At 43.9% G+C, this 27,202-nt stretch overlaps 1 protein-coding gene across 1 annotated transcript; it reads right to left on the minus strand.

The window, feature by feature from the left end:
- Positions 1-952: 952 nt before the first annotated feature.
- Syce3 (synaptonemal complex central element protein 3) lies at positions 953-25,475 on the minus strand. The gene is made up of 3 exons (XM_052161509.1): positions 25,421-25,475; positions 9,905-10,013; positions 953-1,211 (listed from the first exon to the last, which is right to left on the minus strand). Exons 2-3 carry the CDS (start codon positions 10,011-10,013, stop codon positions 1,054-1,056), a joined length of 267 nt encoding a protein of 88 aa, XP_052017469.1. The 5' UTR covers positions 25,421-25,475; the 3' UTR covers positions 953-1,053.
- Between the last annotated feature and the right edge of the window lie 1,727 nt (positions 25,476-27,202).

The following is a 27,202-nucleotide window of genomic DNA, read 5'->3' on the forward strand; positions in this document are numbered from 1 at the left end:
CTTGGCACCTTGTGAGTATCTCTTAAGCTTTCTCAGCTCCTGCACCGTTCTTACAAGCTCCCCTCTAGATGAACCCTGTGTTTTACTCTAGCTATACCATTTTGTTACTGGTGGGAACCAGGACAAGGCATTTTTGCCCTCTTCTGGACACGTGCCCTTCAGGAGACTCATGGCGACAGGATCACCAGAGGCTGTCTGTCTGGTACCTGGGGCCTATGGCAAGCCACATGTGAAGTCATATTCCTTCATCAGCTCAAAGCCCACTTTAGGCAGGGAGATAAATCTGAGTACTGCTGCTTGTCCTGACCTTCAACCTCATTGATCTCAAGGAGGCCATTTTTTTTCTTTAAAAAAAAAAACCCAAAAAACAACCACCCCCCACCCCTGGCAATTTAGGGGCTGGTGAGATGACTCAGTGTTTTGGAGAACTGGTTACTCTTCCAGATGGCCCAGGTTTGATTCCTAGAATCCACAAAGTGGCTCACAACTGTCTGTAACTCCAGACCCAGGGAATCGCACACCCTCTTCTGGCCTCTGTGGGCACTGCATGCATGTGCTGCACAGATACACACATTCAGGTGAAACACCCACACATACACGTGAAATAATAAAGTATTTTAAAAGAGATCATTTATGACTATTGTGAGGGGAATGCATGTGTCCTGGTGGGAGTGCAGAGACCCGAGAACGGCTTTGTGAACTGCGTCTCTCGTGAAGCCTCTCTGTGGAGTGAGGGCTGGACGCTACGATCCTGAGCGGCAGGTGTCTGCAGCGACAATCTTGCCAGCCTGTTCTGTCTCTTTTTCTTCTACGCTCAGTACGTCTGACACGGGCAGGCGCTCGGCTCGCTGAAAGCATTCCTCACACACTTTTCATCTCTGCGTACAAAGTCTGCTGTGAAGCTGGGTCAGCTCTTGGCAAGACAGAGAGGGGTCCTTTGGTTTGCTTGAAAATAAGTTTATTGAGAAACAAGTACCATGCACACGGCTACACATCTGGGCTTCTGGACCCATGTCCCTGGCTTCGGCCCACAGGCTGGTGACAGATGGTGACTCACTGCTTGCGCTTGGTCTCGGTGAGTAGCTCTTGCCAGTTCTTCTCCATCTCCTCTTTGCAGTTGAGGAAGGCATCTTCTAGCCGGCGCATGGACTCTGCTAGTGTGGGGTTGGTACGCATGACCACCATATCGTAGGCCATCCAGGTTGCCTGCACTACAACGACCAAACAGGCCCAGTTAGGTGACAGATGCTGGCACTCTGGGGGGCCCATTGTGCTCAGCTTTAGGGGCAAGACCCTGGGGGGACACTGAGTATCCCAAGGAGAGGAAGCTTATAAGGTGACATACACCCCCTATAAAACTTCTTTCTACATTAGCAGCAGTGACACCTGCTAATATTCTAGAAGTCTTAACTTCTCAGTATTTAAGTTAATAACAGTAACGAGCTGGAGGCTGGTCTGATATGGAAAGGGAGGAAAGTCACAGCAATCATACCGTTACCTGTATGTAGTTTATGCTAATGGTCGCTGTAGTTCACAGCTATTGACTGCAGATGCCTAAATCATCATTTTTGCACTACCCAAGCTTACATGATTGGGTACGCTGACCATTTCTAGACCCACAAGATCCAAATTATATGTTTTCTTGTGCTCAGTGACCTAAGACACCTATCCACTTGTCCCTGACACAGTAAGGCACAGGGTCCTTCTCCTGGGAAGGCTGGCTGCCTCACAGTGGCAGGCACCCTTGAACATTCAGCATCACACAGACAAGCATCTCTGTTTTCTCAGAACAACTTGAGGGCAGCATCTACTAGGCCTCTGAGTAAACACATGGTCTCGTGCAGATGTGTGAAGTGTGTGTGTGTCCCATTCGGCAGCATCCACTTCTGGTTCCTCCCTCCAGAACTTCAGCAGAACATGGGCAGGCCAGAGTTCTGCATGACAGCATAGCACAGCAGACATGTCCCCTTAAAATTCCTCTACCAGGGTAAAAAAAAATATTGGATATGTTGGGAAATTATATCACCAAGGAAATTAAGCAACGGGACTATAGGAAAAATCGCTAGTGAGAGAGGTGTATGTGTGCATATATGCAAGCAACGTCACCTTGTCACAGACTTGGAGTAGTGGAGAGAAGTGGATATTTACTTATGGGAAAATTACTAGAAAGGGTAACAAGATCATGAATGGTCTCAACAGAGTGCATACGGCTCTATTACTAGCATAGGGAGTCTTTAGTGTTTGGATCAGGAGTGGCACTTGGGTCACTTCCTACGATGTAGATCACTGGCCCATCCCATAACACACCAATTTTTTGTTTGTCTTCCTTCCTTCCTTTCTGATCCTCCCCCCCCCCCCAGACAGGGTTTCTCTGTGTAGCCTGGCTGTCCTGGAACTCACTCTGTAGACCAGGCTGGCCTCGAACTCAGAAATCTGCCTGCCTCTTCCTCCCAAGTGCTGGTATTAAAATCATGTGCCACCACTGCCCGGTCGACACCATTTGTTGTTGTTGTTGACATTTAGCAGGTTGGGAATCATTCTAATACAAAGGATGTGCAGACCATCTCTCCAAGTCGCAGACAGCAGATGACATATGCATCTGGAAGCCAGAGCAGAGTCTGCGTCCCTTCTCTCTAGCTCGAGCTCTGAGAGTTGGAACAAGGGTGCACATTTGCTAACTCAGTCTCCTCATTCACAGACTAGAGACCATCTACTAGCTTCTATCGAACCACATGCTGTGAACTGAGTGTATGCACAGTTCTACGTTTATGTACAAATATGGTCCCAAGTTAATGCTATTAGGTGATGGGCCTCTGGCAGATATGCAGTAATAAGGGTGGAGCCCTCATGACTTTATAAAAGAGGCACAGCACTTGCAATTGGCCATGTGAGGAGACAACGAGAAAGTGGATGACTATACAAACACTGAGGAGAATTCTCACCAGATAACCCGCTGGCATTTTGATCTTGGATGTCTTGGACTCTAGGACCATGCAAAATAAATGTTTATTTTTAAAGCTACTTTGTCTGCAGACATTTGTTCTAGTATCCATAGAAAATTAGCCAGAACTTGGTTCCTGTATGGAGAGTGTTGCTATAACAAACAGCTGAACGTATGGACGCAGCTTTGGTGGTGGTCGAGGGGGCTGGAGCTCAGAAGCATAGAACAGAAGTGCATGGCACAGTAGTGCATGGAGTATTAAAAGAAATTCTGGTTGAGGAAGAAAAGAGGAATTTAGAGAGAAACTCTGTGTCTTCATAGAGAATATAGGCAGTGCTGGAGCAAATGCTTAGGGACCTACAGATGGTAAAGCTGTTCCCATGAGAGATCAGATGGAAATAAGGAATTTTATCAGGAACTAGAAGAAAGGTGACCCTTGTCATGAGTGCCTAAGAACCTGGTTGTATTGTGTTCATGTTCAATGTGTGATGGAAGGTAGAATTGTGAGCAATGAAACTAGACACCCAGATGAGAAGAATTGCTTAAAACTGGAAACTTTTATTATAAAGTAAATCATTTAGGTGCTCAGGGCAGAGACTTGGTAAGAAGGAAAACAACATTAGGGGATAAAAAGCTCAAAGAATAAATCTTGCATAGTACTCCACAGCACCACATAGAACTCCTCTGAGCTCCCTAGGCCAAGGCAGAGAAAGAAAAATTTTTTTATAAGGCCCAGGGATGAATGCACCCTTTAAAACTACTGGAGCTCGGTGGTGAAGCTCTCTGTTGGTCACCCCCATTGCTATGAGGAGACACCATGACCAGGGCAACTTATAAAAGGAAGCGTTTAATTGGGGGCTTGCTTACAGTATCAGAGGGTGAGTCCATGACTATCATAGATAGGAATTTGGCGGCAGGCAGGCAGCATGCTGGAGAAGTAGCTGAGAGCTCATATCTGATCCACAAGTTGCAGGCAAAGACAGAGAGTGAGTCTAGGCCTGGCATCACACATCTTCTCTAGTAAGGCTACACCTCCTAATCTTTCCCAAACAGTTCTATTAACCGAGGACCAAGTATTCAAATGTATGAGTCTATGGGGGCCAATCTCATTCAAACCACTACACCCTTCAGAGCATGTATGAAGCCTTGGTTTGATTCCTAACAGGGGAAGAATAAAAACCTCTTCAATAAAAAACTTCAACAAAAACAAAGTGAAGCAAGAACTCTATCCTAAGAGAAAAATTCCCAAAAGAGGTTCCTCTATAGAGTATTCTGGGGAGAGAGTTCAGTGGTTACAGGCATTACTGCTTTCCCAGAGGACAGGGATTTAATTCCCAGCACCCACATGACCATTCACAACTGTTTATAACTCTGATCCAAGGAGATTGATCTGATGCTCTTTTCTAGCCTCTATGAGCATTGCAAAAATGTGCAAGTCATACATGCAGTCAAGCAAAACATCCCTTCACATAAAATAGATATATTTACAATGAAAGTCAAGAAGAAGAGTATTTGTAGCTGCAAATGACTTTGGTGACATCTGTATTTTAAATACATGGAGGCCCCTTCATGCTTCTAGTTGGTTAGAATCATTAATAAGATTGGCTGGCCATATGGCTCAAAGCATTATAAGGAAAAAGAACCAGTAAGACAGCAAAGCACTCTACCATTTGCGTAGCTCTCTTGTCTTCTGATCCAAGGGAAATATTTTAGAATCTATAGGAGATAGGTCTGTCTTGTTTGGTTTTGTAAGATAGTGTTTCATGTAATTCAAGTTGATCTTAACTTTGTTATGTAGCTAAGAATAACTTTAAACTCCTGATCTTCCCGCCTCTACCATGAAAGCACTGGGATTCCAGGTGTAGGTGTGTGTGTGTGTGTGTGTGTGTGTGTTACCACACCCCACTTCAGAAGCGTGTCTCTTGAGGTTTTGGTTAATTTACTATTTACTGACTGCTCTTCCTCGCTGCCACTTGCTAGGGCGTCTCTGGCACTATATAGTAGGGTATAGAGTATATATATATATAGTAGGGTATAGAGTATATATATATATATATATATATATATATATATATATATATATAGTAGGGTATAGAGTATATATATATAGTAGGGTATAGAGCATATATATAGTAGGGTATAGAGCATATATATATATAGTAGGGTATAGAGTATATATATATATATATAGTAGGGTATAGAGTATATATATATATATATATATATATATATATATAGTAGGGTATAGAGTATATATATATAGTAGGGTACAGAGCGGACACATCTGTGTTTTTAAAGTGTCCATGATAAGTTGCAGTAGGAGAAGACAGATCATCAGGGAACAAGTCACCAGAAGCCACGAAACATGCTGAGAAGGAAGTAAACAGTACGTGTTGTGACAGAGAAATGGCAGGTTAAGACCAGCCCTATGAGGAGGCCACACAGAAAAGCCAACTGCTAAGACCATAGCTCAGGGAGAGACCATGTTCCTGGCATTCCCAAGGTTGCAGCACCACCATCATCAAAAAAGAAGAGGAGGAGGAAAAAGAGGAGGAGGAGAAAGAGGAGGAAGAGGAAGAAGAGGAGGGAGAGGAAGAAGAGAAATAAAGAAAAGGGGAAAGAAAAAGAAAAGGAAGAGAAAGAAAGGAGAAACAAGGGCTGGAGAGATGGCTTAGATGTTAAGAGCACTGACTACTGTTCTAGAGGTCTGGAGTTCAACTCCCAGCAACCACATGGAGGTTCAGCACCATCTGTAATGGGATCTGATGCCCTCTTTTGGTGTGTCTGAAGACAGCTACAGTGTACTCACATACAATAAATAAATAAATAAATCTTTAAAAGAGAGAGGGGGGGGAAGAAAGAAAGAAGGAAAGAAGGAAAGAACGAGAGGGGAAACAAAATCTCCTGTCACCAGTTACATGAGTTTGGAAGCACATTTTCCTGAACTAACTCAAGTGTTCAGAGACTGAAGCCTGTAATCTTAGGAGAAACAGCCAGAAACAGCAAGCTATGCCAAGTCCAGATTTATTACATTCCAAAGTTGGGCCATAGCAAATGCTTTCTGTTTCCAGCTGCTTGGCATGGTTCTGCAGCAGTAGATGGTGGATACCGATTTGGATGCTGAGAACCCAATGCTTCCATAGCAAATGCTAAGCTGTGGGTAGTTTTGTAAAAGAACAGTAAGTGTGAAAGCTGTGATGATTCTGAAGGGAGCATCAGCAAAAGGGTACAGCTCCTTGGGTGTACTGATTCCAGAACTGCAAATAAAAGACCTCAAGAGCTATTTCTGAAAACTTAGTTACATTATTCTTTTCTTTTCTTTTTCTGGGGTGGGGGTGAGGGGGTGAGAAGAGGTAGCAGAGTGCTGGGGATGAGCCAGAGCACTGGATGTATGGTAATCACATTCTACCACCAAGTTGTCTCATCCATAAACAGTGATAACAATTATATATATTCCCCCTACAACTGTTATAAGTAAAGAGATAATGTGTGTAGAGCATACGGAAAAGACATCAACTTGGTATATAATAATCATATGCTGTTATTATCAATAACCCAGAAGAGTACTAAATAACCAGATCTGTGAAGCCTTCCTGTGGTCTAGTAGTAGTTAGCAAATAAAGCAGTAAAGTATCTACTTCTAACAGGAGCAAACCCACAGAAGTACACACATAGAAAACTATGTAAAAGCCATGTGTGGTGGAGCAAGCATTTCATCCCAGAATTAAGAGGCGGAGGCAGAAGTGGGGCAAGGGCAGGGGTATTTGAGGTGGGGCTGGTTGGTCTACACAGTGAATGCTGGGACAATCAGAGCTATTATGAAACCCAGAGAGGAGCTGCATTGTTGTTAAGGAGCCACATTGTTATACATTGTTACTAACATTATATACATTGTTACTAACTAACACTATACATTGTTACTAACGCTCCACTCTGTGCTTTACAAGAATGGGTTTCTGTTTCCTGAGCCTAATGAATCCTACAAACCGGTTTCAACCTATGCTGAACTTGTAAGCCCACGAGTAAGCCCACATCTTCATCTTGCTAGCTTCCTGAACACCCATGATGGCTCCCCTTCCACAGGATGAATTCTCACACTTATCTGCACAACAGGCAGCCTTGAGCCCCAAGTCTGCCACTCCTCTGTTCTGGCGCTAACAGTCAATTATCTTGACAGTTGTTTTCTAGGAACTTAGTCCTTCTCCATAAAAAGGACTTCAAAAGCCAGAGAGGGGCTGCTCTCTGAAACACTAACTTAGGGGGAGACCGTTGTCTGGTCAGTTCCTTGTACATTTCTAAATACAGTGTAATCAGAAAGTGGTGGAAATGTTTCTTTTTTTCAGATCTAACACTATATAAAGAGATCCTGTCTCAAACAAGCAATCAAAAAGGAAGAAAATGGAAAAAGGAAAAAAAAAAGAGAAAATATTGCAAAAACAGAGACAACCTTAATGAGCACCTGAGCAATCTGAGGAGTCACCTCTCTCCCCTGAGAATACTTTCTGTTAAAATAATGTCTCTTTTTCTGCCAGGTGTGGTGGCTCATCATTACAACTCCGGCACCTGGGAAGCTGAGGCAGGAGGGTTACCAGAGATTAAGAGGCCAGCCTGAGCTAGAGAGTGAGACTTCTCAAAGGAATCCAAACAAACAAAACATCCTCTGGGTGTAAAGGAAGGAACATGGGACACAGCACTTGTTGCAGATGTCAGAGGCCCTGGGTTCAAATTATTCAAAATCCTGGGATGGCTATGCATGCCTTTGATTTCAGCACTTGGAAGGCAGACTGCTCTCTCTGTCTGAGTTCAAAGTCAGCCTAGTTTATAAATCAAGTTCCAAGCCTGCTTGGGCTACATAGTTAGACAGAATGTTTTAAAAAGAGAAGAAGGGGAGGAGGAGGAGGAAGAAAAGGAAGAAGAGGAGAAGAAAAGAAAAAGAAAAAACAAGATAAATTATTCAAAAATTTAAAACAACATTTAATTTGTGGTTGTTTATATATTAATAAAATACTCTCCAGAGATGATAAATGGATAAATAAAGCTTTAAGAAGATTATATTACTCCTCAAAATAGACAATTTGTATAAACATTTGTGTGGTAGTTTGAAAGACTTCCAGTCTAGGGTATTTGAATAGTTTGGCCCCCCAGTTGGTGGCGCTGTTTGGGTTAGGGCTTCTGTCTCAGGGTTTCTTTGCTGTGTTGAAACATCATGACAAAAGCCCCCTTGAAAGGAAAGAGTTTGGGACCTTGAAGCCGCCCATCACCTAGAGGAGAATGGCAAAGTCCCTGGTTTGCTTGTAGCCCTTGTCTTCTCAGCCATGCCTCTCTTTGGCTAGACAGTTCAGGAGTCAGGCCCTGTAATGGCCCCTCATGGTCACCTCAATTGTCTTTGGAGTGCTCTTCATCTCCATTTTAGCACCATCCTCCTGTCCACCCACAACTCCTTCTCAAAGCCTCCCCGGCTCTTAGGGCAAAGTCTCTCCTTAGCACCTTCCCCAGCCTACCTGTACTACGCTATTAGTGTTAGCCATTTTAATATAACATGTACATATTTTTTCATCTTAATTCATAATTTAAGATTACAAATAGTCACACTGATGTCTATCCCTGGCCCTTACCCACTTTCAAGAAAGAAGCAATTTCTATTCAAGCTTCTATTTTTTTTTCTCCCTGAGACAAGGTTTCTTTGTGTAGCCTTGGCTATCCTGGAACTGGCTCTGTAGACCAGGTTGGTTTCGAACTCATAGAGATCCACCTGCCTCTGCCTCCCAAGGGCTGAGATTAAAGGCATGTGACAGCACTGCTCAGCTCAAGTTTTTATTCTTAAAATGGCACATAGTAGACTTATTCAATAAAAGGACAAACAACTGGATTGGACAAACAATTGGATTTGGCTTTCATTTTTAACATTGTGTGCTTACGTATTTCTGTGTATGTGTGAGCCCGCATGAGTTTATGTGCATTGTGTGCACGTAGGATCCTGTATACATGTCGTGGTGTGTGCATGCTCATGTGCCATGGTGCATGTGTGGAGGTCTGAGGTTGACTACTTACAGGAGTGTTCTCTCCTTAGCTGTGTGGGCTCCAGGGATTGAATTCAGGTTGTCAGGCTCAGCCCCAAGTACTCTACAGCCTGTACATACTCACAGCCAGTGTGCTTGCTCTAAAATTGTTTTCAATTGAGTAAAGTATATATATATGTCCTATGCCCTGTAAAGTGCTCCCTCACATTTTCTGTAGCAAAATTTGGGCGCACAGGTTATAGGAATTACGATGTTTAGTTTTTTTTTTTTTTTTAAGTATTTTGTTTTGTTTTAAGAGAGGGCTTTGCTGTGTAGCCCAGGCTGTCCTATAACTCACTTTGTAGACAAGCCTGGCCTAGAATGCAGAGATCTGCCCATGCCTCTGGAATTATGCATATTTTGAATTAAGAACATATAAAATTATAATGTTTTTGCTACTCCTGCTTTATGGAAACATGTTGGATAATATAGCATTCCCTCCCATGAATGAAGAATGCACCTATCCTGTTGCTCTTTTGTTCCACAGTACTGTGCCTCCCGTTTTCAGTAGTACACTGGTCTTGTCATGGTCATTCCAACCTTTCTACTTAAATAACTCACAGAAAGACTGTCCAGCTTCTGCTCACAAATGCAATAATCACCATGCTTGCCATTTGCTGCACGTGTCAGCTGGTATCTGGGGCTGTGCCAAGTACACGCCTTTGTACTCTGCCCTCATGAAGGCACAGTCCAATGGTACAAGTTAGGTGTAATTCCATGGAAGATAATCACAAAATAACATTGTTACTGTCAGTTGTTGTGTTGCTATAGTTATAAGCTGTAAAAGTTGGAAGGATGCCAGGAGAACCTGGTTAGAGAAAGCACTTGATATAGGTTCAGATGTTTGGGGACCAGTGCAGCCATTGGAAAGAAGCGGGGCACTCTGTCTGGGAAGACATCCTACCTGAGATTTTTTCCATCTCTTCCAATAGCTTTTCCAGGTCCTTGTTCAGGTCAGACAGCATTTTCAGCATGTTATCATAGCTTCTTTCCCCAGGATCGGAATCAGCCATCTAGGCAGGGAATAAAAAGGAGATGCATGGGACTTACTGACATTTTAGCTTCCACTCTACAGCTCACAGATGAGCAATACTCAAACAACTGTTTATCTCTCAAGAGTTAGACATCACCACTTATGCCTTAGAGGGACTGTGCCAGTTATACGAAAAGTGTGTGAATGGGTTTGCACAGACTATAGCACGTATTAATTGTTCTTTTTCTTTATTTTTTAAATACTTATTCATTATATATCTATAAGGACACTGTGACTGTCTTCAGACACTCCCAGAAGAGAGTATTGGGTCCCATTTGACAGATGGTTGAGAGCCACCACGTGGTTGCGGGGATTAGAACTCAGGACCTCTGGAAGAGCAGTCAGTGCTCTTAAGCGCTGAGCCATCATTCCAGCTCCCATTCTTTTCTTTCTTTGACTCTTGCTATGTGTCATAGTTATTTTCAGTTGTCAACTTGACAGATCTGAGAAGATGGAACCTCAACTGTCTGCATTGCATTGGCCTGAGGGATATGTCTGTGGGAAAATTTGTCTTTCTTTGTTCCTTCCTTCCTTTCCTTAGAAAGATTTATTTAATTTTACTTTTAAAAGTTCATTTTCTTAAAAATTTTTTATGGCTATAGGTGTTGTGCCTGTCTGTACACTTGTGCATCTCATGTATGCAGTATCTGAGGAGGGCAGAAGGGGGCATCGGATCCCCTAGTTGTAAGGGGCTTTGTGGGTTCCGGAGACTGAATCCAGGACCTCTGGATGAGCAGCTGGTGGTGCTTTTAACTGCTGAGCTATCTTTGCAGTCCTAAAGATTTATTTTAAAATTACGTGTCTATGTGTCTGTCTGTCTGTCTGTCTGCGGAGGGTATGTGCACATGAGTAGATGCCACAAGAGGGCACTAAATCCGCTGTAATTGGCATTATGAACAGCCACCATGTGGCTGGTGAAAACAACTCAGGTCCTGTGCAAGAGCAGCCAGTGTACCTAACTGCTGAGCCACCTCTGCAGCCGTGCCTGTGGGGCATTTTTCGAGTGCTGATTTATATAGGAGGGCCTAGCCCACAGTGGGTGCGATACCCATAAGCAGGCAGGCCTGGGCTATCTAAGAAAGGTAGCTGAACAGGCAGTAAGCAGCATTCCTTCATGGCCTCTGCTTCAGTTTCTGACACTAGGTTTCTGCTTGAGCTCTGATCCTCCTGCCTCCGCTTTGTGCTGGGGTTGCAGGTATAGGACAGCACATCAGGATAAGGATGAAATTCTGGGGCCAGAGCAGAAGGCCCCTGACAGGCATGAGGAAGATCTGGGGTCTGGGGCAGGGTGTATGGTCTTTAGGGATCTGTAAGTTCAGTTCTAGAATGTGAGGCTATTTCTCATTGGGGAACCCATCTTTTCTGTTGGTCTCTTTTTATAGGAACAGGTGGTGTTTATGAGAGTGGGCTAAGTGTGGGTGACGGCCTGTAACAGGTTCCTTTATTATAGGCTTCCTTCCTGCTTTATAGCCAGGCTGCATACAGACCTGCCCTGGAGTTCCTACCTCTTCACACTCTGGTAATCTGATAGCTTTCTCTGCCTCTCACTGAAACTGGTCTCACCAGTCACAAATGGCATGCATACTCATGGTTCCTTTCTCTTTATATTTAATCTCTCTTCAGTACCTACCAGTACCTACTTTCTCCTGATCAAAATCCTTCTGTTGGTATTTAACTTAGGTCTCTCATAACTCTGACTGCCTGATTGCTCCCCCTCTGCTCCCATTTGGCCCTCTCCTTCACTGGCATTCAAATGCCAGTGAGGCCCTCAGTCCTGTCTCTTGGCACAAAGCAGACTCAGTGACGATGCCCACTGCTTCATTTATGTTCATTTATGTCCTGTTTATGTTGTAGATTCAGATGGTGCTTTAGTTTTTGTTTGTTTTTTTTCAAGACAAGGTTTCTTGGTGTAGCCCTGGCTGTCCTGGAACTCACTCTGTAGACCAGGCTGGCCTCAAACTCAGAGATCCACCCACCTGCCCCAGCTTCCCAAGTGTTGGGATTAAAGGTGTGTGCCACCACCGCCCGGCCTTCAGACAGTGCTGTTACCCCAGGTCTGGATGGACACCTGCCTACTGCACTTCACTACATTACTATTTCCCTTCCCAATCAGCTCTTCTTTCACCTTTTAACCAAATGGATGGCATTACTGTTCATCAAATAATTCCAGACATGACTAGGAAGTCACATGGAAGCCTGCCTTCTTATATAACCTAATATGTCACTGAATGGCACCCATCTTAACTGCTCATAGAGCACTCAGGAAAGTGCAGTGCTTGGGAGCTACTGGCAAACTAAACTTTGCCCTTGTGGAACTCATAGCCTGGAGTGGTAATGACTGATAAGCAGTAGAAGAATCCAGCATATATCTGCAGGATGAGAATCCTCTAGCAGAACCAGAGGAGGGTTTGGTGAGTCTAGGTTGGCAGGAACAAATGACAGAAAGTGATGTCTGAAATGGGGAAGGCTGGGAGAGGAGCTGATGAGAAGGCAAACCACGAGCCTTGTTCTATCAGGCAGGCCTCTAACTGAGCCTTCAAGAGGCAGCTGAAGGTGCAGACCTGAAGGTGAGGGCGAGGAAGGAGAGTAGCTTGAGGGGAGGGCATCTGAACAAAAGGTTCGGGCCCTCATCTGTCACCTGGGCTATTTCTATAGTCTGTAAAAGAACTTCCTCCTGTCCCACCCATTTTACAAGGTGACTTTTTTTTTTTATGATGTGAAAATATCGTACCACTAAACTCCTCAAGAGCTTTTTGTTTCTTTCAGAATGAAACACAGTCTTCATGTAGCTCAGTGAAGGCTCTAGGTTCAAGACACAACATTACGAATACTCAAAAGATAACGACATTTTTACTATAGTTTGGAGAGTTCCCGTGTACCTCTGATGACTCCTCTTCTTATCCAATTGTGAGTGTTACCCAATTAGCTGAACAAAGCTTGGACGTTCCTTCAAATGTATGCTACATAATGAAGGACATCCATGACTAAGAACCACAAGATGATAAAGTTGAAATCTTTATGGTTCTCTTGCAAGATCCAAAGAAATACAAAATGAAAGAGAATAATTCTGCTGTAGGGTGGCTACAAAAACTGTCCTGGCATCTCCAATGTCCCAGTTCTCCAGTGCAACTGAGGGTTCCCCTTCACAGTTTCATTCAGTGTCTGTTAGGCCTTTCCACAGCATCTCTGACCCCGACACATGGTGCCTGGCTTCAGCTATTCTTCACAGTCTGAATCTTGTATCTATCATGGTTTCACAACCAGTGCCACCGGGGGTCATGTTTACCACACGGCCCCGTTCTGCTGCTAGTTCATGATGTACCCTGGCTTCCTTGGAGCACAGCTGCATCAGCTTCTGTGCTGACCCTGAGGAACACAGAGAGCACAGCAGGAAGCTTCTCACAATGGTGCTGCTCTCTCAGTTTCAGCTGCTTTTCCAACCCCAGCCTGAATACTGTATTGCTTTGAAGTTTCCTCTGCTGAATAAACCAGTCAATTACCTTCAAATCCAATTTCATGCCAGGTCTCAAGACATGAGCAGAATGAACATCCACAGAGGTGCCCACTAGCCTAGCTCCTAACAGTTCTTCTTCCCATCTCACTCCTCTGAGCTGGTTCTCCACTGTCTGCATTTTTCTTCCAAGCACAAAAATGGTCCATTGAGTTCTGCTTACATCTTTCAATAGCTTCTCTAACCCAAAGTATCAAATGTTCCACATTTTTTTCCACAAAAAAGGCGATTTTGAATGTGAGGTAGCTTGGCTGGTAAGGGTGCTTTCTGCCAAGTGTGAAAATCTGAGTTCAATTCCTGGAAACCCACATTGTGTAAGGAGAAAAGCAATTCTCGAAACTGTCCTCTGTTCCCCACATGTTCTCTCTCTCTCCTCTCTCTCTCTCTCTCTCTCTCTCTCTCTCTCTCTCTCTCTCTCTCTCTCTCTCTCTCTCTCTCTGTAAATGTCTTAGAAATTAGGCTTAAAAGACCTACAGTCAGGTTTACCCCAGCATCAGCCTCACGGTCCATTCTCATTTCTGTCCCAGCTTTGTTTCCCATTGCTATGATAAAATACCCTGACAGAAGCCATTTGAAAAGAAAAGGTTTATTCAGCTTACACTTCCGGGTTATGGGGTTACAATTTATCACTGTGAGAAAGTCAAGGCAGGGACTTGAAGTCGCAAGCCTAGGCAAAAAGAGCAGAGAAAAAGAATGTATGCACATGCTTACTAATGCTCACCTGCCTTTCTCCACTCTAAGAGAGGAGAGGACCCAAACCCAGAATGGTGCCACTTACATGCATGCTGCTTACATACGTGCCACGCTGCTGTCGACACAAGTTTATTGTACTTACTATGCATCTGAACGGGGATACTGAGTAGGAAGCTAGATGAGCGAATTATGGAGGGCAAGCTAGAGATAGAAATGTGAATACTATCCACATAGAGATGCTATTGAAACACAAAGACCAGATTGCTGAGGGGGAGAGTACAGGTGAAGAGGCCGGGCAGCAAGCTTGGGACCACCCAGAGACTGTGGATAAGGAGTCTGATGGGCAGAAGCAGGGCACAGTCATGCTCTCAAAGTCCACTGTATTCTAACCATTACTCTCCCAGTGTGAAGGAGTTACTGAACTGAAAAGGAGGCTCTTAAAAGTACAAGAAAAGAAATTCCCAAAATTGAATGGGATGATATGTTTTATTAGTATGCAAGCAATTTACAACCCTGAGAAAGTAAGATATTAAAATGGAAAATGTTTACAAGGATAAAAACAATTACTATGAATATTCATAATGTTGTATATTTGGATATAGAAGAGAATTTGGCATATTAGAGTAATAGATCAATTTTACTATTCTACTTTAAAATGTATAGTTGATTACAGACCAGAGTTTTTAATCAAGCTTATTTACAGTTTGGGAGCACTTAAGAGAATGCAAGCCTCATTGTAATCCTGATGTCATATTTATGAAAATTTCTTCTGAGAACTGTGTTTGGCGGTATTTGCCCAGAATCTTAGTGCATGAGAGGCACAGGCAAGAGGATCATCTTGAGTTTTAAGCCTGAGTTATATATTGAAATCTGTCAAAGAACCACACACAGACACCAAACCGAAACTAAGACCCAACCAAACAAAAGAACCTGTTAAGAAAGCACGCCCCAGGACCCCCAAGGACTAAACCACCAACCAAGGGGTACACATGGTTCCAGCCAAAAATGTGGAAGAGAAAGGTCTTGTGGGCATCAGTGGGAGGAATAGATGCCCCAACAAAGGGAAGTAGAGTTGGGGGAGGTGGGAGTGGGTTGGGTGGAGGGTATAACATGGAGGGGGGATGGGAGGAGGGGCTGGGGGTCTTTGGGGAGGGGGGAAATTGGGAAAGATTTTTCAATTGGCAATGTAAATAAAGATGATATTCAATAAAAAAAAGAAAGCACGCAGGTGTTAACACAATTGAGGCACTTAAAAAGATAGAATATATTACAATTATAATTAGATGAGTTTCAGTTTGTAAATGGAAGAACAAAAAACATAAAAAAAAAGTTATTACTAAAATCTGCTACTACACTTTAAAAACAACTCAAAGGGAGGTATCTTCTGCCTGGGACTGGGGTTTCTTGCATGTAGCTCCTGGGGGAGGCATTATTCATAGCCTCCAGCCCAGAGTAGATTGTTGATATTTTCCCCACTTTGGCAGCTTATACATCACCTTTTGATGCTATGAGACTTAACCCCTGGGGCAGGTGCTTCCAGATGTGGAGTTAATTCCATTTAAAAATATTTCAACATAAGCTTATAAAATAATGGGTTTCCCAATGACTTTCCCAAACATTTTTAGTGTCATTCATCCCTTCTTCCTTTCTCTCTGTATCATCGTTCCTTCCCACTTTCCATGTAATCTCGCCCTTCTCTTCCTTTCTAGCATATGTCTCCTGCCACACCTCTCTCTAGCGCTCCTCACCACCACCACCCCACAATGGTTCCTTTCTGGTTTTCTGGCTGGCTACTCCAAGTTGCACACTCAAATATAACGACTGAAATTTAGGAGACCTCCAAAACAATTTAAGTGATTGCCATTGTTCTTGGTTGCTTGCCACAACATGAAGACACTGCTCAATTGCTGATGCCCCCATACAAATCTGTCACAGTGTTTGAAGACATAAAACTGGTATTTGAAAGCATCTTCCTCAAGGGTTAGGTCTCATAGAATCAAAAGGTGATGTATAAGTTGTCAAAGGGGGAGAACATATCAACAAATCTACTCTACTGTAAAGCCTGAGTCCCACGACTACTGGGCTGGCAAGATATTCCTGATGGTGTAATAGTGGCACTTATATCTTGGAGGTAACCAAGAGCTATCTGTTTGGACCTAAAAAGCTTGCTTGATTGGTGGAAGCTCATGTCTAGCATTGTAAACCTAGCCAAGAACCTGTGGCTGAAGAGATCATAGACCCTAGAGGATAACCTGCCACTAGTTTGCTGCTAAATAATATGGTTTCCAACTGCCTTCTAAATACTTACCTTTACATTCATAGATAAGTGCAGCTCACATCTTTCATCAAAGAGTTTTTTTCTTGTAGCATATGGAGGCTATTACAGATATTCTATTATAGAGGCTATTTCAAAGAGTCAAAATGCATAGTCTAAGTGACCGTGGGGTGTTCAGCCCCACGTGGGACATCTATAATATAACCCCTACATCTAAAGTTCAAGGACTATTACAGAAGAGGAGGTGGAAATATTGTAAGAGCCTGAGGACCAGAATAACTGCTACAAGACAGTTTCTTCTGGACACAACAGGGATACCACAGACACTTAACAATACGGCCTGCACAAGACCTGCAAATACCATACCAGCCGACATGCCAACACGAGTGGAGGAAGATACCACATGGCTATACTCTTAGACAAGTATCTACAGGTATTCAGTCAATGCTGATGAAAGGAGAACCAGAGTTCTTCAGGGTCAAGTACCCAACCTAAGTGTTTGGCTTTAAACGCATGCACATAGGGATAACTCTAATTAGACTCAGTAAGTTCTCTCTCTCTCTCTCTCTCTCTCTCTCTCTCTCTCTGTCTCTCTGTCTGTCTCTCTGTCTTTCTCTCTCTCTCTTACACACACACACACACACACACACACACACACACACACACGTTGACATATACGAGGTAACAAAATCAAGAGGTGGTGGTGTACACTGGGAAAAATTACACTAAATAAGGTTAAGTTTTTAAAAAGATTTTTAAACTTTAATGAAATGTCAATGTATTGGCTTATTTATTTATTTATTTATTTATTGCTTGTTTTTGAGACAAGGTCTCATGTAGCTCAGGCTGGCCTCAGACTTGCTTTGTAATTAAAGATACTCAGAACTCCTGATCCTCCTTCCTCTTCTTTCAAGTACTAGGATTATAGGTATATACCACTGTCCTTGGCATAACTGTTCATTTAAGAGTGAAGTGTCTGGGCATGGTGACACACGCTGTAATCCAGCAATTGAGAGTTTGAGGGAAAGGGACAAGAATTCAAGATTATCACCTTGTCAGCTATGTAACAGGTCTGAGGCCAGCATTAGCTACATCACATCCTGCTTTAAACAAATAAAACAAAAACATCGCCTACTCTGGAAATCTGGAGAATTCTTAAAAAGCTAAAAATAAACCCTCTATATAGCTACTTATACCACCACTGGGCACATGCCCAAAGGTTTTGACATTCTATTCCATAGATATCATCTGCTCATCACATTCAGTGCCATTCTATTTACAATATCTAGATATGGAAACAGCCAATGCAACTTCAACTGAAGAATGTATGAAATGTGGTCCATAAACACACCAGAATACTATTTACCTGTGAAATAAAATTAGGAAATTTGCAGGTAAGTGGATTATACCTAGCTCTGAACTTTCAGATATGAGTTTCTTAGTGTTCTATTACTGTGAAGAGTTACCAGGATCAAGACAACTTTTATAAAAGAAGGCATTTTCCTTGGGGCTCATGGTTCCCAAGGGTAGTAGAGTCCATGGCCTTTATGATGGGAAGCCAACAGGTACGGCACTAGAACGGGAGCTGAGAGCTTTACATTCTGATTGGCAGGCAGCAGGCAGAGAGAGAGAGAGAGAGAGAGAGAGAGAGAGAGAGAGAGAGAGAGAGAACGAGCACTTTTGCTTTCTTGCTTTTTTTTTTTTTTTTGGATTTGGTTTTTTCGAGACAGGGTTTCTCTGTATAGCCCTGGCTGTCCTGGAACTCACTTTGTAGACCTGGCTGGCCTCGAACTCAGAAATCCACCTGCCTCTGCCTCCCAGAGTGCTGGGATTACAGGTGTGCGCCACCACTGAGAACGAGCACCTTTGAAACTTCAAAGCCCACCTCCAGTGACACACTTCCTCCAACAAGGCCATGATTCTTCCAACAAGGCCACACCTCCTCTAACAAGGCCACACCTTTTCCAACAAAGCCATACATCCTAATTCTTCCCAAATAATTTTACTAACTGGGGTAACAAGCAGTCAAATATGTGTGCCTATGGGGCTAGTCTCATTCAAACCACCACAGTCAGTGTACAGCCTGAATAGCTACAGATACCAGGAAAGTATAAACAATGACAACCCAGTACCGGGGAGGCAGAGACAGGTGGGTCTGAATGAGTTCAAGGTGATCCTCGCCTACACAGGGAGTTACAGGCCAACAAAGGCTACATAGTAAGGCCCTGTCTCAAAAAATGGGGGCATATGTGGAAGAGGGACAGGAGAGGGGAATAATAAGTTACAGTGGTTATGAAGGGGGAAATGGGAAAACAGGTATGGGGGGGGCTAACCTAAGGAGGGGCTGGGGAGGGCAACACAGAGGAAGAGGGGCAAATAACACTAAGGATATTTAAAATGCCATAGAGAATTATGTTTATTTAAGACTATATAATATGTATGTTAATATGTATATATGTGTCATAATGAGTTAGAAAGAAGAGAAAATGAGCAGAAGCTGGGTATGGTAGGATGTGTGCAATCCTAGCTGTTCACAAGATTGAGACATGGGAACCATCAGTTTAAGGCTAGCTTGGACCCCTAGTTCTGAGTAAAAAGAAAAAGAAGTTCTACTTCCCCATTCTTAATCTTTTATCTCTGATTTTTTTGTACTCTGCTCTTAAAATAACCAAAAAGTCTTAAAAAGCAGAAGGAAACAGTTACATTAAGCTGATTAGCAGTCAGAAGTATATACTTAAAGCCAATAAGAAGAGAGGACAATGTAGCTAACTAATTTTTGTGTTGTCAACAAATATCTATTGGATGCTATGCACTTTAGGTGCTTGGATATCAGTGAACAAAATTTAACAATCCCCATCCCTATGACTTTTCATTTCAGACAGAAGCAGCAGCCAGTAAACACACATACATAAAATATCAGGTAATGATAAGTGCTAAGGAGAAAAATGAAGTAGGCTCAGAGGTTCATGAAGTAGGAGGAACCACTCCATATAGTGTGGGCAGGAAAGTGTTCCCTGATTGGTTAAAATTTAAATAGACTAGAAGAAAGTAAGCACATGAGCACAAGAGTTCTATGGATATCTTTGGGGAGAGTTCAGTGGGTGGGAACATAGAAAAGAAAAGCCCTGAGGCCAAGTGGGTTGGGTGTGGGTAAGTAAAATAAAGTTAGCAAAGCTGGAGAGACGTGGAGAGCCGGACATTAAGAGATGGAAGGGGGGTATTTATGTAGAATTTTGGCTTTTGTTCAGAGATGGGGGATTGAAGAGGTGTGGCACACCTTCAACAATAATTTAAAATAATCACTGTAGCCACAACAGAGAAACAATGTCTTGAAAAAAAAACAAATCCAAAAACAAAAACAAAAACCAAAAAAAAAAAAAAAAGAATAAACCAAAGATGTTGAGAAGAGATGATTCAAAATTTACCCACTGAGCCTACTTCATTTTTCTCCTTAGCACTTATCATTACCTGATATTTTATGTATGTGTGTTTACTGGCTGCTGCTTCTGTCTGAAATGAAAAGTCCATAGGGGTGGGATTGTTAAATTTTGTTCACTGATATCCAAGCACCTAAAGTGCATAGCATCCAATAAATAAGAGATTTATCCACTCAGATAAAGGATAAGAGAGCATGAACCAGAATCTTTGTTAGAAATGGAAGTAGTAGCTAGATTGTGAATATGTCATAAATACTGTGAACAGTATAGTGAAAAACTTGTTTGCACACTCTTACTTAGGAGTTTTTGGAGTATGGATGGCATTCAAAGTCACATGACTAGTTGTGGCAACCTAGGAAATGAGGGAAAATTGGTGAGAGATCTGAGCTCAAAGGTTAGAGACTGGGAAGATGAACTAGCAAAGGAAACGGAAAAGAAGCTATCAGAGAGACAGGAACAATGAAGTCTTTGAAGCCAAGAAAGGAAAGTATACTAAATAGAATAATAAATAAAAAGTGATCAATACATTTAGCAATCTGGACATCACTAGCATCTGGACAGATGTGCTGGCTAGTTTTATGTTAACTTGACACAAGCTAGTGGGCTAACAGGGAGCCTTAACTAAGAAAATGTAAGATTGGTCTATAGGAAGCCCAGTAGGGAATTTACTTAATTAGTGATTGATCAGGGAGGTTCCAGCCCATTGTGGGTGAGGCCACCCCTGGTCTGGTGGTCCTGGGTTCTGTAAGAAAGCAGGTGGATCAAGCCATGGGAGCAAACCAGTAAACAGCATTCCTCCATAACCTCTGCATTTGCTCCTGCCTCCAGGTTCCTGCCCTGCTTGAGTTCTCTCTACTCCTCAACTTGTTTTTAGTTAAGGTATTTCACTGCCTCCCTCCAGGTGTTTAGGTATACAATGGAGAAGCAATAGAGTTTGGCAAATCTGCAGAGGCCTTCAGCACCCTAAAATGGCACAGAGAAAATGGATGACGTGTATGGAATGCATCTGAGTATAAAACCTAAGTGTGGTGGATGAACAAGATAAAGACACTGAAGGGACAAGAAAAAAATGTTTAAGGGGCAGGCAAGATAACTGGGGGAAATGAGGCAATAATACATATTTCTATAACCAGAAGATTAGATAAACTGAGGCACAGAGCATAAAGCAGGTAGAAGGATAGGGGCTGTGGCCACATGAGTTTGGATTGCAGAAATTGGTGACGTTGGAAAGTAGATCCAGGGAAGGAGTATGAGAGCTGAGGTGTGTGAAGAACATCTCAGGGTTAGAATTCATGTATTGAGACTGGTGAGTGAGATCCAGGGCATATGGGATAAGTCTAGGGCATGCAGACTTCAGGACTTGGGCTGTGTAATGTTTGGAGAAGATGGCGGGGAGCAGGGTTTGAGGATGAGGAGACTGGGGGGAAACGCCTGAGATGTTAGATGTAGAGACTGAAGGGGAGGACTTAGGATGTGGGGTGAGAAGAGCCCTCCTACCTCTTTGTTTGGAGTCTTGGGATATAAGTAAGAATTCTGAGGAAGAGGAACTTAGGGTGTGCAGAGAGGGGAATGATGGCAGGGATTTTAAGGGTTGGGCTAAAAGACTGCAGAAGAAGTTTTAGGGTATGAGAGGCAGGGAGAGTAAGAGGAGGAATGAGGGCTGAAAAGACTCAAGTCAGGGGACTTAGGGTATGAGGAGCTTGAGGGAAGGTGTGTTGAGGTTGGTCTGGTGCTGCTATGTATTCAAATGCTGGATACTCTATCTCAAGATTTGGCTGCCCCAAAACAAATGAATTCTCACATAAACCAGCTTTCATTCTGTAGACCTTGTCCCCCAAAGTATCCCTGACTGGTTAATAAAGATGCATACAGCCTGGGGTGGGCAGAAGAGAGGGGACAGAGGGAAGGTTCCTGGGCTTGGGGTCTCAGGCCACGGACCATGATGAGGAGAGAAAGGAAGAGAAAAGGATGAAGTCACCTTGGGGTGGGTGGATCATGAGCACATGGTCATGAGGGTTGGCCTGTCAGGGCAGGAACTGCCCAGGTGGAACACAGTATGTGATAACTCAGAGTTACTGACAGAAAAGTAAACAAAATATTATAAAGGGTTGATATCTGCCCAACTCTAATGCTTTAAGGCTTATTATAAATATAAAGGCTTTTGTGTCTTTTATTTAGGAACTGTATAGTCTAAGTGGAGTTTGAGGAGAAGAGTTTGGGGGAAGGGTCCTAGGAAGTAGGATATGAAGGTCAGGAGAGCAGGATTAGGCTGTGGGTTGAGAAACTGAGGAGAGGAGACTTAGGGTGTTGTCTTAGTCATTTTTCTATTGCTGTGAAGAGACATAATGACAAAGGCAACTCATAAAAGGAAGCATGTAACTGGGGTTTGCCTGCACTTTCAGAGATTTAGTCCATTATCATCATGGCAGGGAGAATGGAAGCATACAGGCAGGTGCTGGAGCAGGAACTGAGAGCTACATACTGATCAATAGGCAGAGAGAACCTAGGGCTGGCATGGGCTTTTGAAACCTCAAAGCCCGCCCTCAGAGACACACTTCCTCTGACAAAGGCACACCAACTCCAAAAAGGCCACATCTCCTAAACCCTCTCATCCTTTCAGAGTTCCACTCCCTCTTAACCAACCATTCAAATATGTGAACCTATGAGGGCCATTCTTATTCACACCACCACATTCCATTCCCTGGCCCCCATGGGCCTGTAGCCATAGCCCAATGCAAAAATATATTCACTTCAGCTTCAACAGTCCCGTCCATAGTCTAGCACAGTCTCAACATTGTTTAAAAGTTCAAAGTCTCTTCTGAAACTCATGGTGTTCTCTTAACTGTACACCCCACGTGAAATAAAAGTGAAAGAGCAGATCACACACTCCCAACATGTAATAGCATAGAATACACATCAACATTCCAAAATGGAGAAAAGGGAGCACAGCCAGGAGATACTGAACCAAAGCAAGGCCAAAAACCACAGGGGCAGACTTCAAATTCTGCTTTTCTCTTTTTTTGAAGTTTATAATTTTCTTTATAGTTTTTCCAGGCTTTTCCCTAAACTTACCTCCTTGAGCACTGAACTTGGCTCCCATAAAACATTCCCTAGTTTTACTTTTCTCCTCATGCTGCACATTTTATATTTTTTCTTGCTCCACTTGCTCCTTTTCACTGTAGATACTGTATAAGAGCAGTCACTAATAACCACATAAAACAGACAATATTAGGCTGTCTTGAAATCTCCTCTGCCAATGCCATGAGTCCAAAAAAAAAAAAAAAAAAAAACATGCTTAAATTTAGTCTCAGGCAGATTTTTTGAAGAAGAGAAAAAAGCAGTCATATCTTTTGCCAAACCATCACAAGAATTGTCTCTAGGCCACTTACTAATATTCGTCCCCTCTTGAGCCATCAGAATTTACATGGTCTCAGCACCATTGTCTTTCATGTGCCTATTAGTACAGCCCATTAAGACCCATGTAAAGCCTCCAACTGCTTTCCTAACAAAGTCCACATTCCACCAACAAGCCATATTAAGACCTGTCATAGCAATACACACTTTCTGGTAGCAAGTTCTTTCTTTTTTGTTGTTGTTGTTTTGTTTTTGTTTTGTTTGTTTGTTTTGGTTTTTTGGATTTGGTTTTTTTTTGAGACAGGGTTTCTCTGTATAGCCCTTGCTGTCCTGGAACTCACTCTGTAGACCAGGCTGGCCTCGAACTCAGAAATCCACCTGCCTCTGCCTCCCAGAGTGCTGGGATTACAGGCGTGTGCCACCACTGCCCAGAAGCAAGTTTCTTAATCATTGCTGCACTGCTGTGAAAATACCATGACCAAGGCAACTCTTATAAAAGAAAGCACTTTTTAAGGGGCTTGCTTACAGTTCCATAGGTGTAGTTCATTATCATCATGGTAGGGAGCACTGTAGCATGAAGGCAGGTTGTGGAGCAATATCTCAGAGCTACATCCTGAGCAATAGACAGAGAGCATGTAGGCCTGATATGGAGTTTTGAAACCTCAAAGTTCACCCAGAGTGACACAATTCCTTCAACAAGGTCACACCTTCTCCAGCAAGGCCATATATCCTAATCCTTCTAATCCTTTCTTTTTTTTTTTTTTTCTTCTAATCCTTTCAAAGCGGTCCACTCCCTCAAGACAAAGATTTTAAATACATGAGCCTATGGGGGGCATTCTTTTTTCCCCCCCAAGACAGGGTTTCTCTGTGTAGCCCTGGCTGTCCTGGAACTCACTCTGTAGACCATGCTGGCCTCGAACTCAGAAATCCACCTGCCTCTGACTCCCAAGTACTGGGATTACAGGCGTGCGCCACCACTGCCTGCATTATGGGGGGGGGGGCATTCTTATTGAAACCATAACTGTGAAGAAAAGCTGAAGGGAGATGTTTGTGCTGAGTAGGTGCTTTGGCTGTAAACGAGAAGCTTAAGGGAACAGTTTTTGGGATATAGGGTAAGGAGACTAAAGAGAGTTTGAAGACTTGACCAGGAGATTGAGGGAAGGGGGTAAGGATATGAGTTGAAGAAGCTGATAGAAGGGAGATAAAGTGTGGATGAGGAGTTGAAGGGAGACATCTAGGGTGTGAGTTGAGGGATCTGAAAGGAGGTAAGGGTACAGGAGATGAGGAAGAGAGTAAGTATGGGTGGTGTGGGTCGAAGATTCTAAGGGGAAGATAATAAGTGTGTGGAGTGAAGAGACAAGGAGAAGCATCTGAGCTATGGGGTGAGGAAGTTGAGGAGAGGTAAGAGTGTGGGTTGAAGCCTCTGTGTGGTGGTGCAGGCCTTTGATCCTAGCACTCAGGAGGCAGAGGCTGGCAGATTTCTGTGAGTTTGAGGCCAGCCTGGTCTACAGAGCTAGTTCCAGGTCAGCCAGGGCTTGAAAGCCCCCCACTCCCAACCCCCATCCCCTGCCAAAACAAAACAAAACAACAACAAAAACCTCCAAAGAATGTGGGTTGAGATAGGAGGAAGCATCTGGGGGTGTAGGCTGAGAAAGCTGGGGTGGGAGGAGGTAAGGATGTGGGGTGAGATGAGGGTGGCATAGGGGGATGGGGTGAGGAAACTGAGGAGAAGATGGAGATATGGGAGGTGAGGGGAGGCACTTTCAGTATGGGCTGAAGAAGCTGAGGGAGGGGAGGTAAGGAGCCCACCGAGGAGCTACTTTTGCTGAGGTGAGACTGAGGGGAGGAGAAGACTGAAGGATGGGATATGAGGCCGGGGGATGAGGCTATGAAGGGAAGCGTCAGGTTTTGAGGTGTGGGAACCAAGGTGAAAGGCGGGGGTGTCAAAGGAGGCAGGTGGGGCGAGAGGGAGGGACGTAAGCAAGTGGCGGGTTCTAGGGTTGAAGGTTTTCCTTGGGGCGGTGGACACCGCGGGGACCCCGCCCCGGACTCCAAGAAGCCCTAAGGTCCGGGCATGCCGCGACCGTCGGACCCCAGGGCGCGCCGGCCTCGCTCACCTCTGGCTGGGCCCGCGCTCTGGTCAGCTCCACAGCCCACGCGGCGGGAGAGGAAGGAGGGACTCCTGGCAACGACGCCCCGCCCCTTTCCGTTACTAGTCCCGCCCACTGGAGCCGGCCTCTCGCCCTCATTGGCTCTCCTCCTAAGGACGGGACTTTCCAGTGGGCGGGGCCTGCTCCGTGGTCTTCGACTCGGCCTTACCTGGTCTTAGGCTGGGTTTGGGTGGCCCCGGAGGTCGAGGGAGAACACGGTCGAGATGAGGAAGCCCTGTGCTGCCTCCTGCCGGTGTTCCCACCCCACACACACTCCCCCAGGCCCCAGGGCTTGACAATTATGTTCCTTTCTTACGTGCCTCGTGTCCGGCCACGTGGGCAGGGCCTTGTCTGTCGGACTTCTGTGTCCCTGGTGTTCAGGGCAGCACCCAGCTGGGAAGGGGCTGTAAACGTTTGTAAATGTCCAGTATTATGTGTGACAGTCATTGTGGTACATGTCTTACAGGGGCAGTCAGTGCTCGTGGGCGACGGGACTGGGGGCGGGACGGGCAGGGTAGGGTAAGGGATGAGGCAGGGGTATTACCACACAGCACACGCAGATGTAGTGCTGTGCTCTTATTCTAGTCCAAATCTGCCCCGTAGTGGCCGTTTCGCCACGGAATAGATCCCTATATCACTAATCAAGGAAGGGCAACAGAGCCATTCAGTTCTTAAGAGCCAAGAGCATAAAGTTCTACTTGGGGGTGGACGCTTGGCGTGGGGCTAGAGAGATGGTTCAGCCATTAAGAGCATTTATTGCAGCTGACTGCTGGTGGAACAGGCCTTTAATACCAGAATTTGGGAGGCAGAGGCAGGCAGATCTCTGACTTTGAGGCCAGTCTGGTCTACAGAGGGAGTTCAGGATAGAACCACACAGAGAAACCCTGTCTCCAAACCAAACCAAACCAAACCAAACCAAACCAAACCAAACCAAACCAAACCAATAACAAAATAAAACCAACAACAAAACAAAACAAAACTCCCCCAAAACCTAACAAACAAACCCCCCAAAACAAAACAAAAAAACAACCAATCAAACAAAGGAGCATTTTACACTTACAGAGGGCCTGGATTTGGTTCCCAGCTCAACAATTTTTGAGTCCAGTTCCAAGGACACCTTACTCCATGGTGTGCATACAGACATATAGGCAAAATACTCATAAATACAATAAATAGACAAACAAGCAAATAAATATTAAAAAATAAAAACCTAGCCGGGTGGTGGTGGGGCACGCCTTAATCTCAGCACTCTGGGAGGCAGAGACAGGCGGATTTCTGAGTTCAAGGACAGCCTGGTCTACAGAGTGAGTTCCAGGACAGCCAGGGCTATACAGAGAAATCATGTCTCGAAAAAACCAAATTCAAAAACAAAAACTAAATAAAATAAATTAAAAAAAAAAAACCTAAATCTCTAGTTGAGAGAAAGCTAATAGAAGTCTACTTTAAACCAACCCTGTCTCTCCCTGGGCTTCAAACTAAGGTTCTCCTGCTTGAAAGGCAAACACTTTATTATCTCTCCAGCCTCTCTCTCTCTCTCTCTCTCTCTCTCTCTCTCTCTCTCTCTGTGTGTGTGTGTGTGTGTGTATGTGTGTGTGTGCGCATGTGTATGTGTGTGTGTATGTGTGTGTGTTTGCATACACATGCAAATGTGTTAACACACTAGCAGAGGTCACAGGAGGACATTAGTTTTCCAGCTTACTCTCTGTCTTATGTCCTTATGACAGGATGTGCCAATGAAATTGAAGCCCA

The sequence above is a fragment of the Apodemus sylvaticus genome, chromosome 17 (assembly GCF_947179515.1).
Source record: "Apodemus sylvaticus chromosome 17, mApoSyl1.1, whole genome shotgun sequence".
In the NCBI taxonomy this organism is placed as follows: Eukaryota; Metazoa; Chordata; class Mammalia; order Rodentia; family Muridae; genus Apodemus; species Apodemus sylvaticus.

Coding starts and splice junctions, on each gene's coding strand:
- Syce3 (XM_052161509.1), bottom strand. CDS start 10,013: ATGGCTGATTCCGATCCTGGGGAAAGAAGCTATGATAACATGCTGAAA. Junction 1,212..9,904: donor AGAGATGGAAAAAATCTCAG/GTAGGATGTCTT, acceptor TGGTCGTTGTAG/TGCAGGCAACCTGGATGGCC.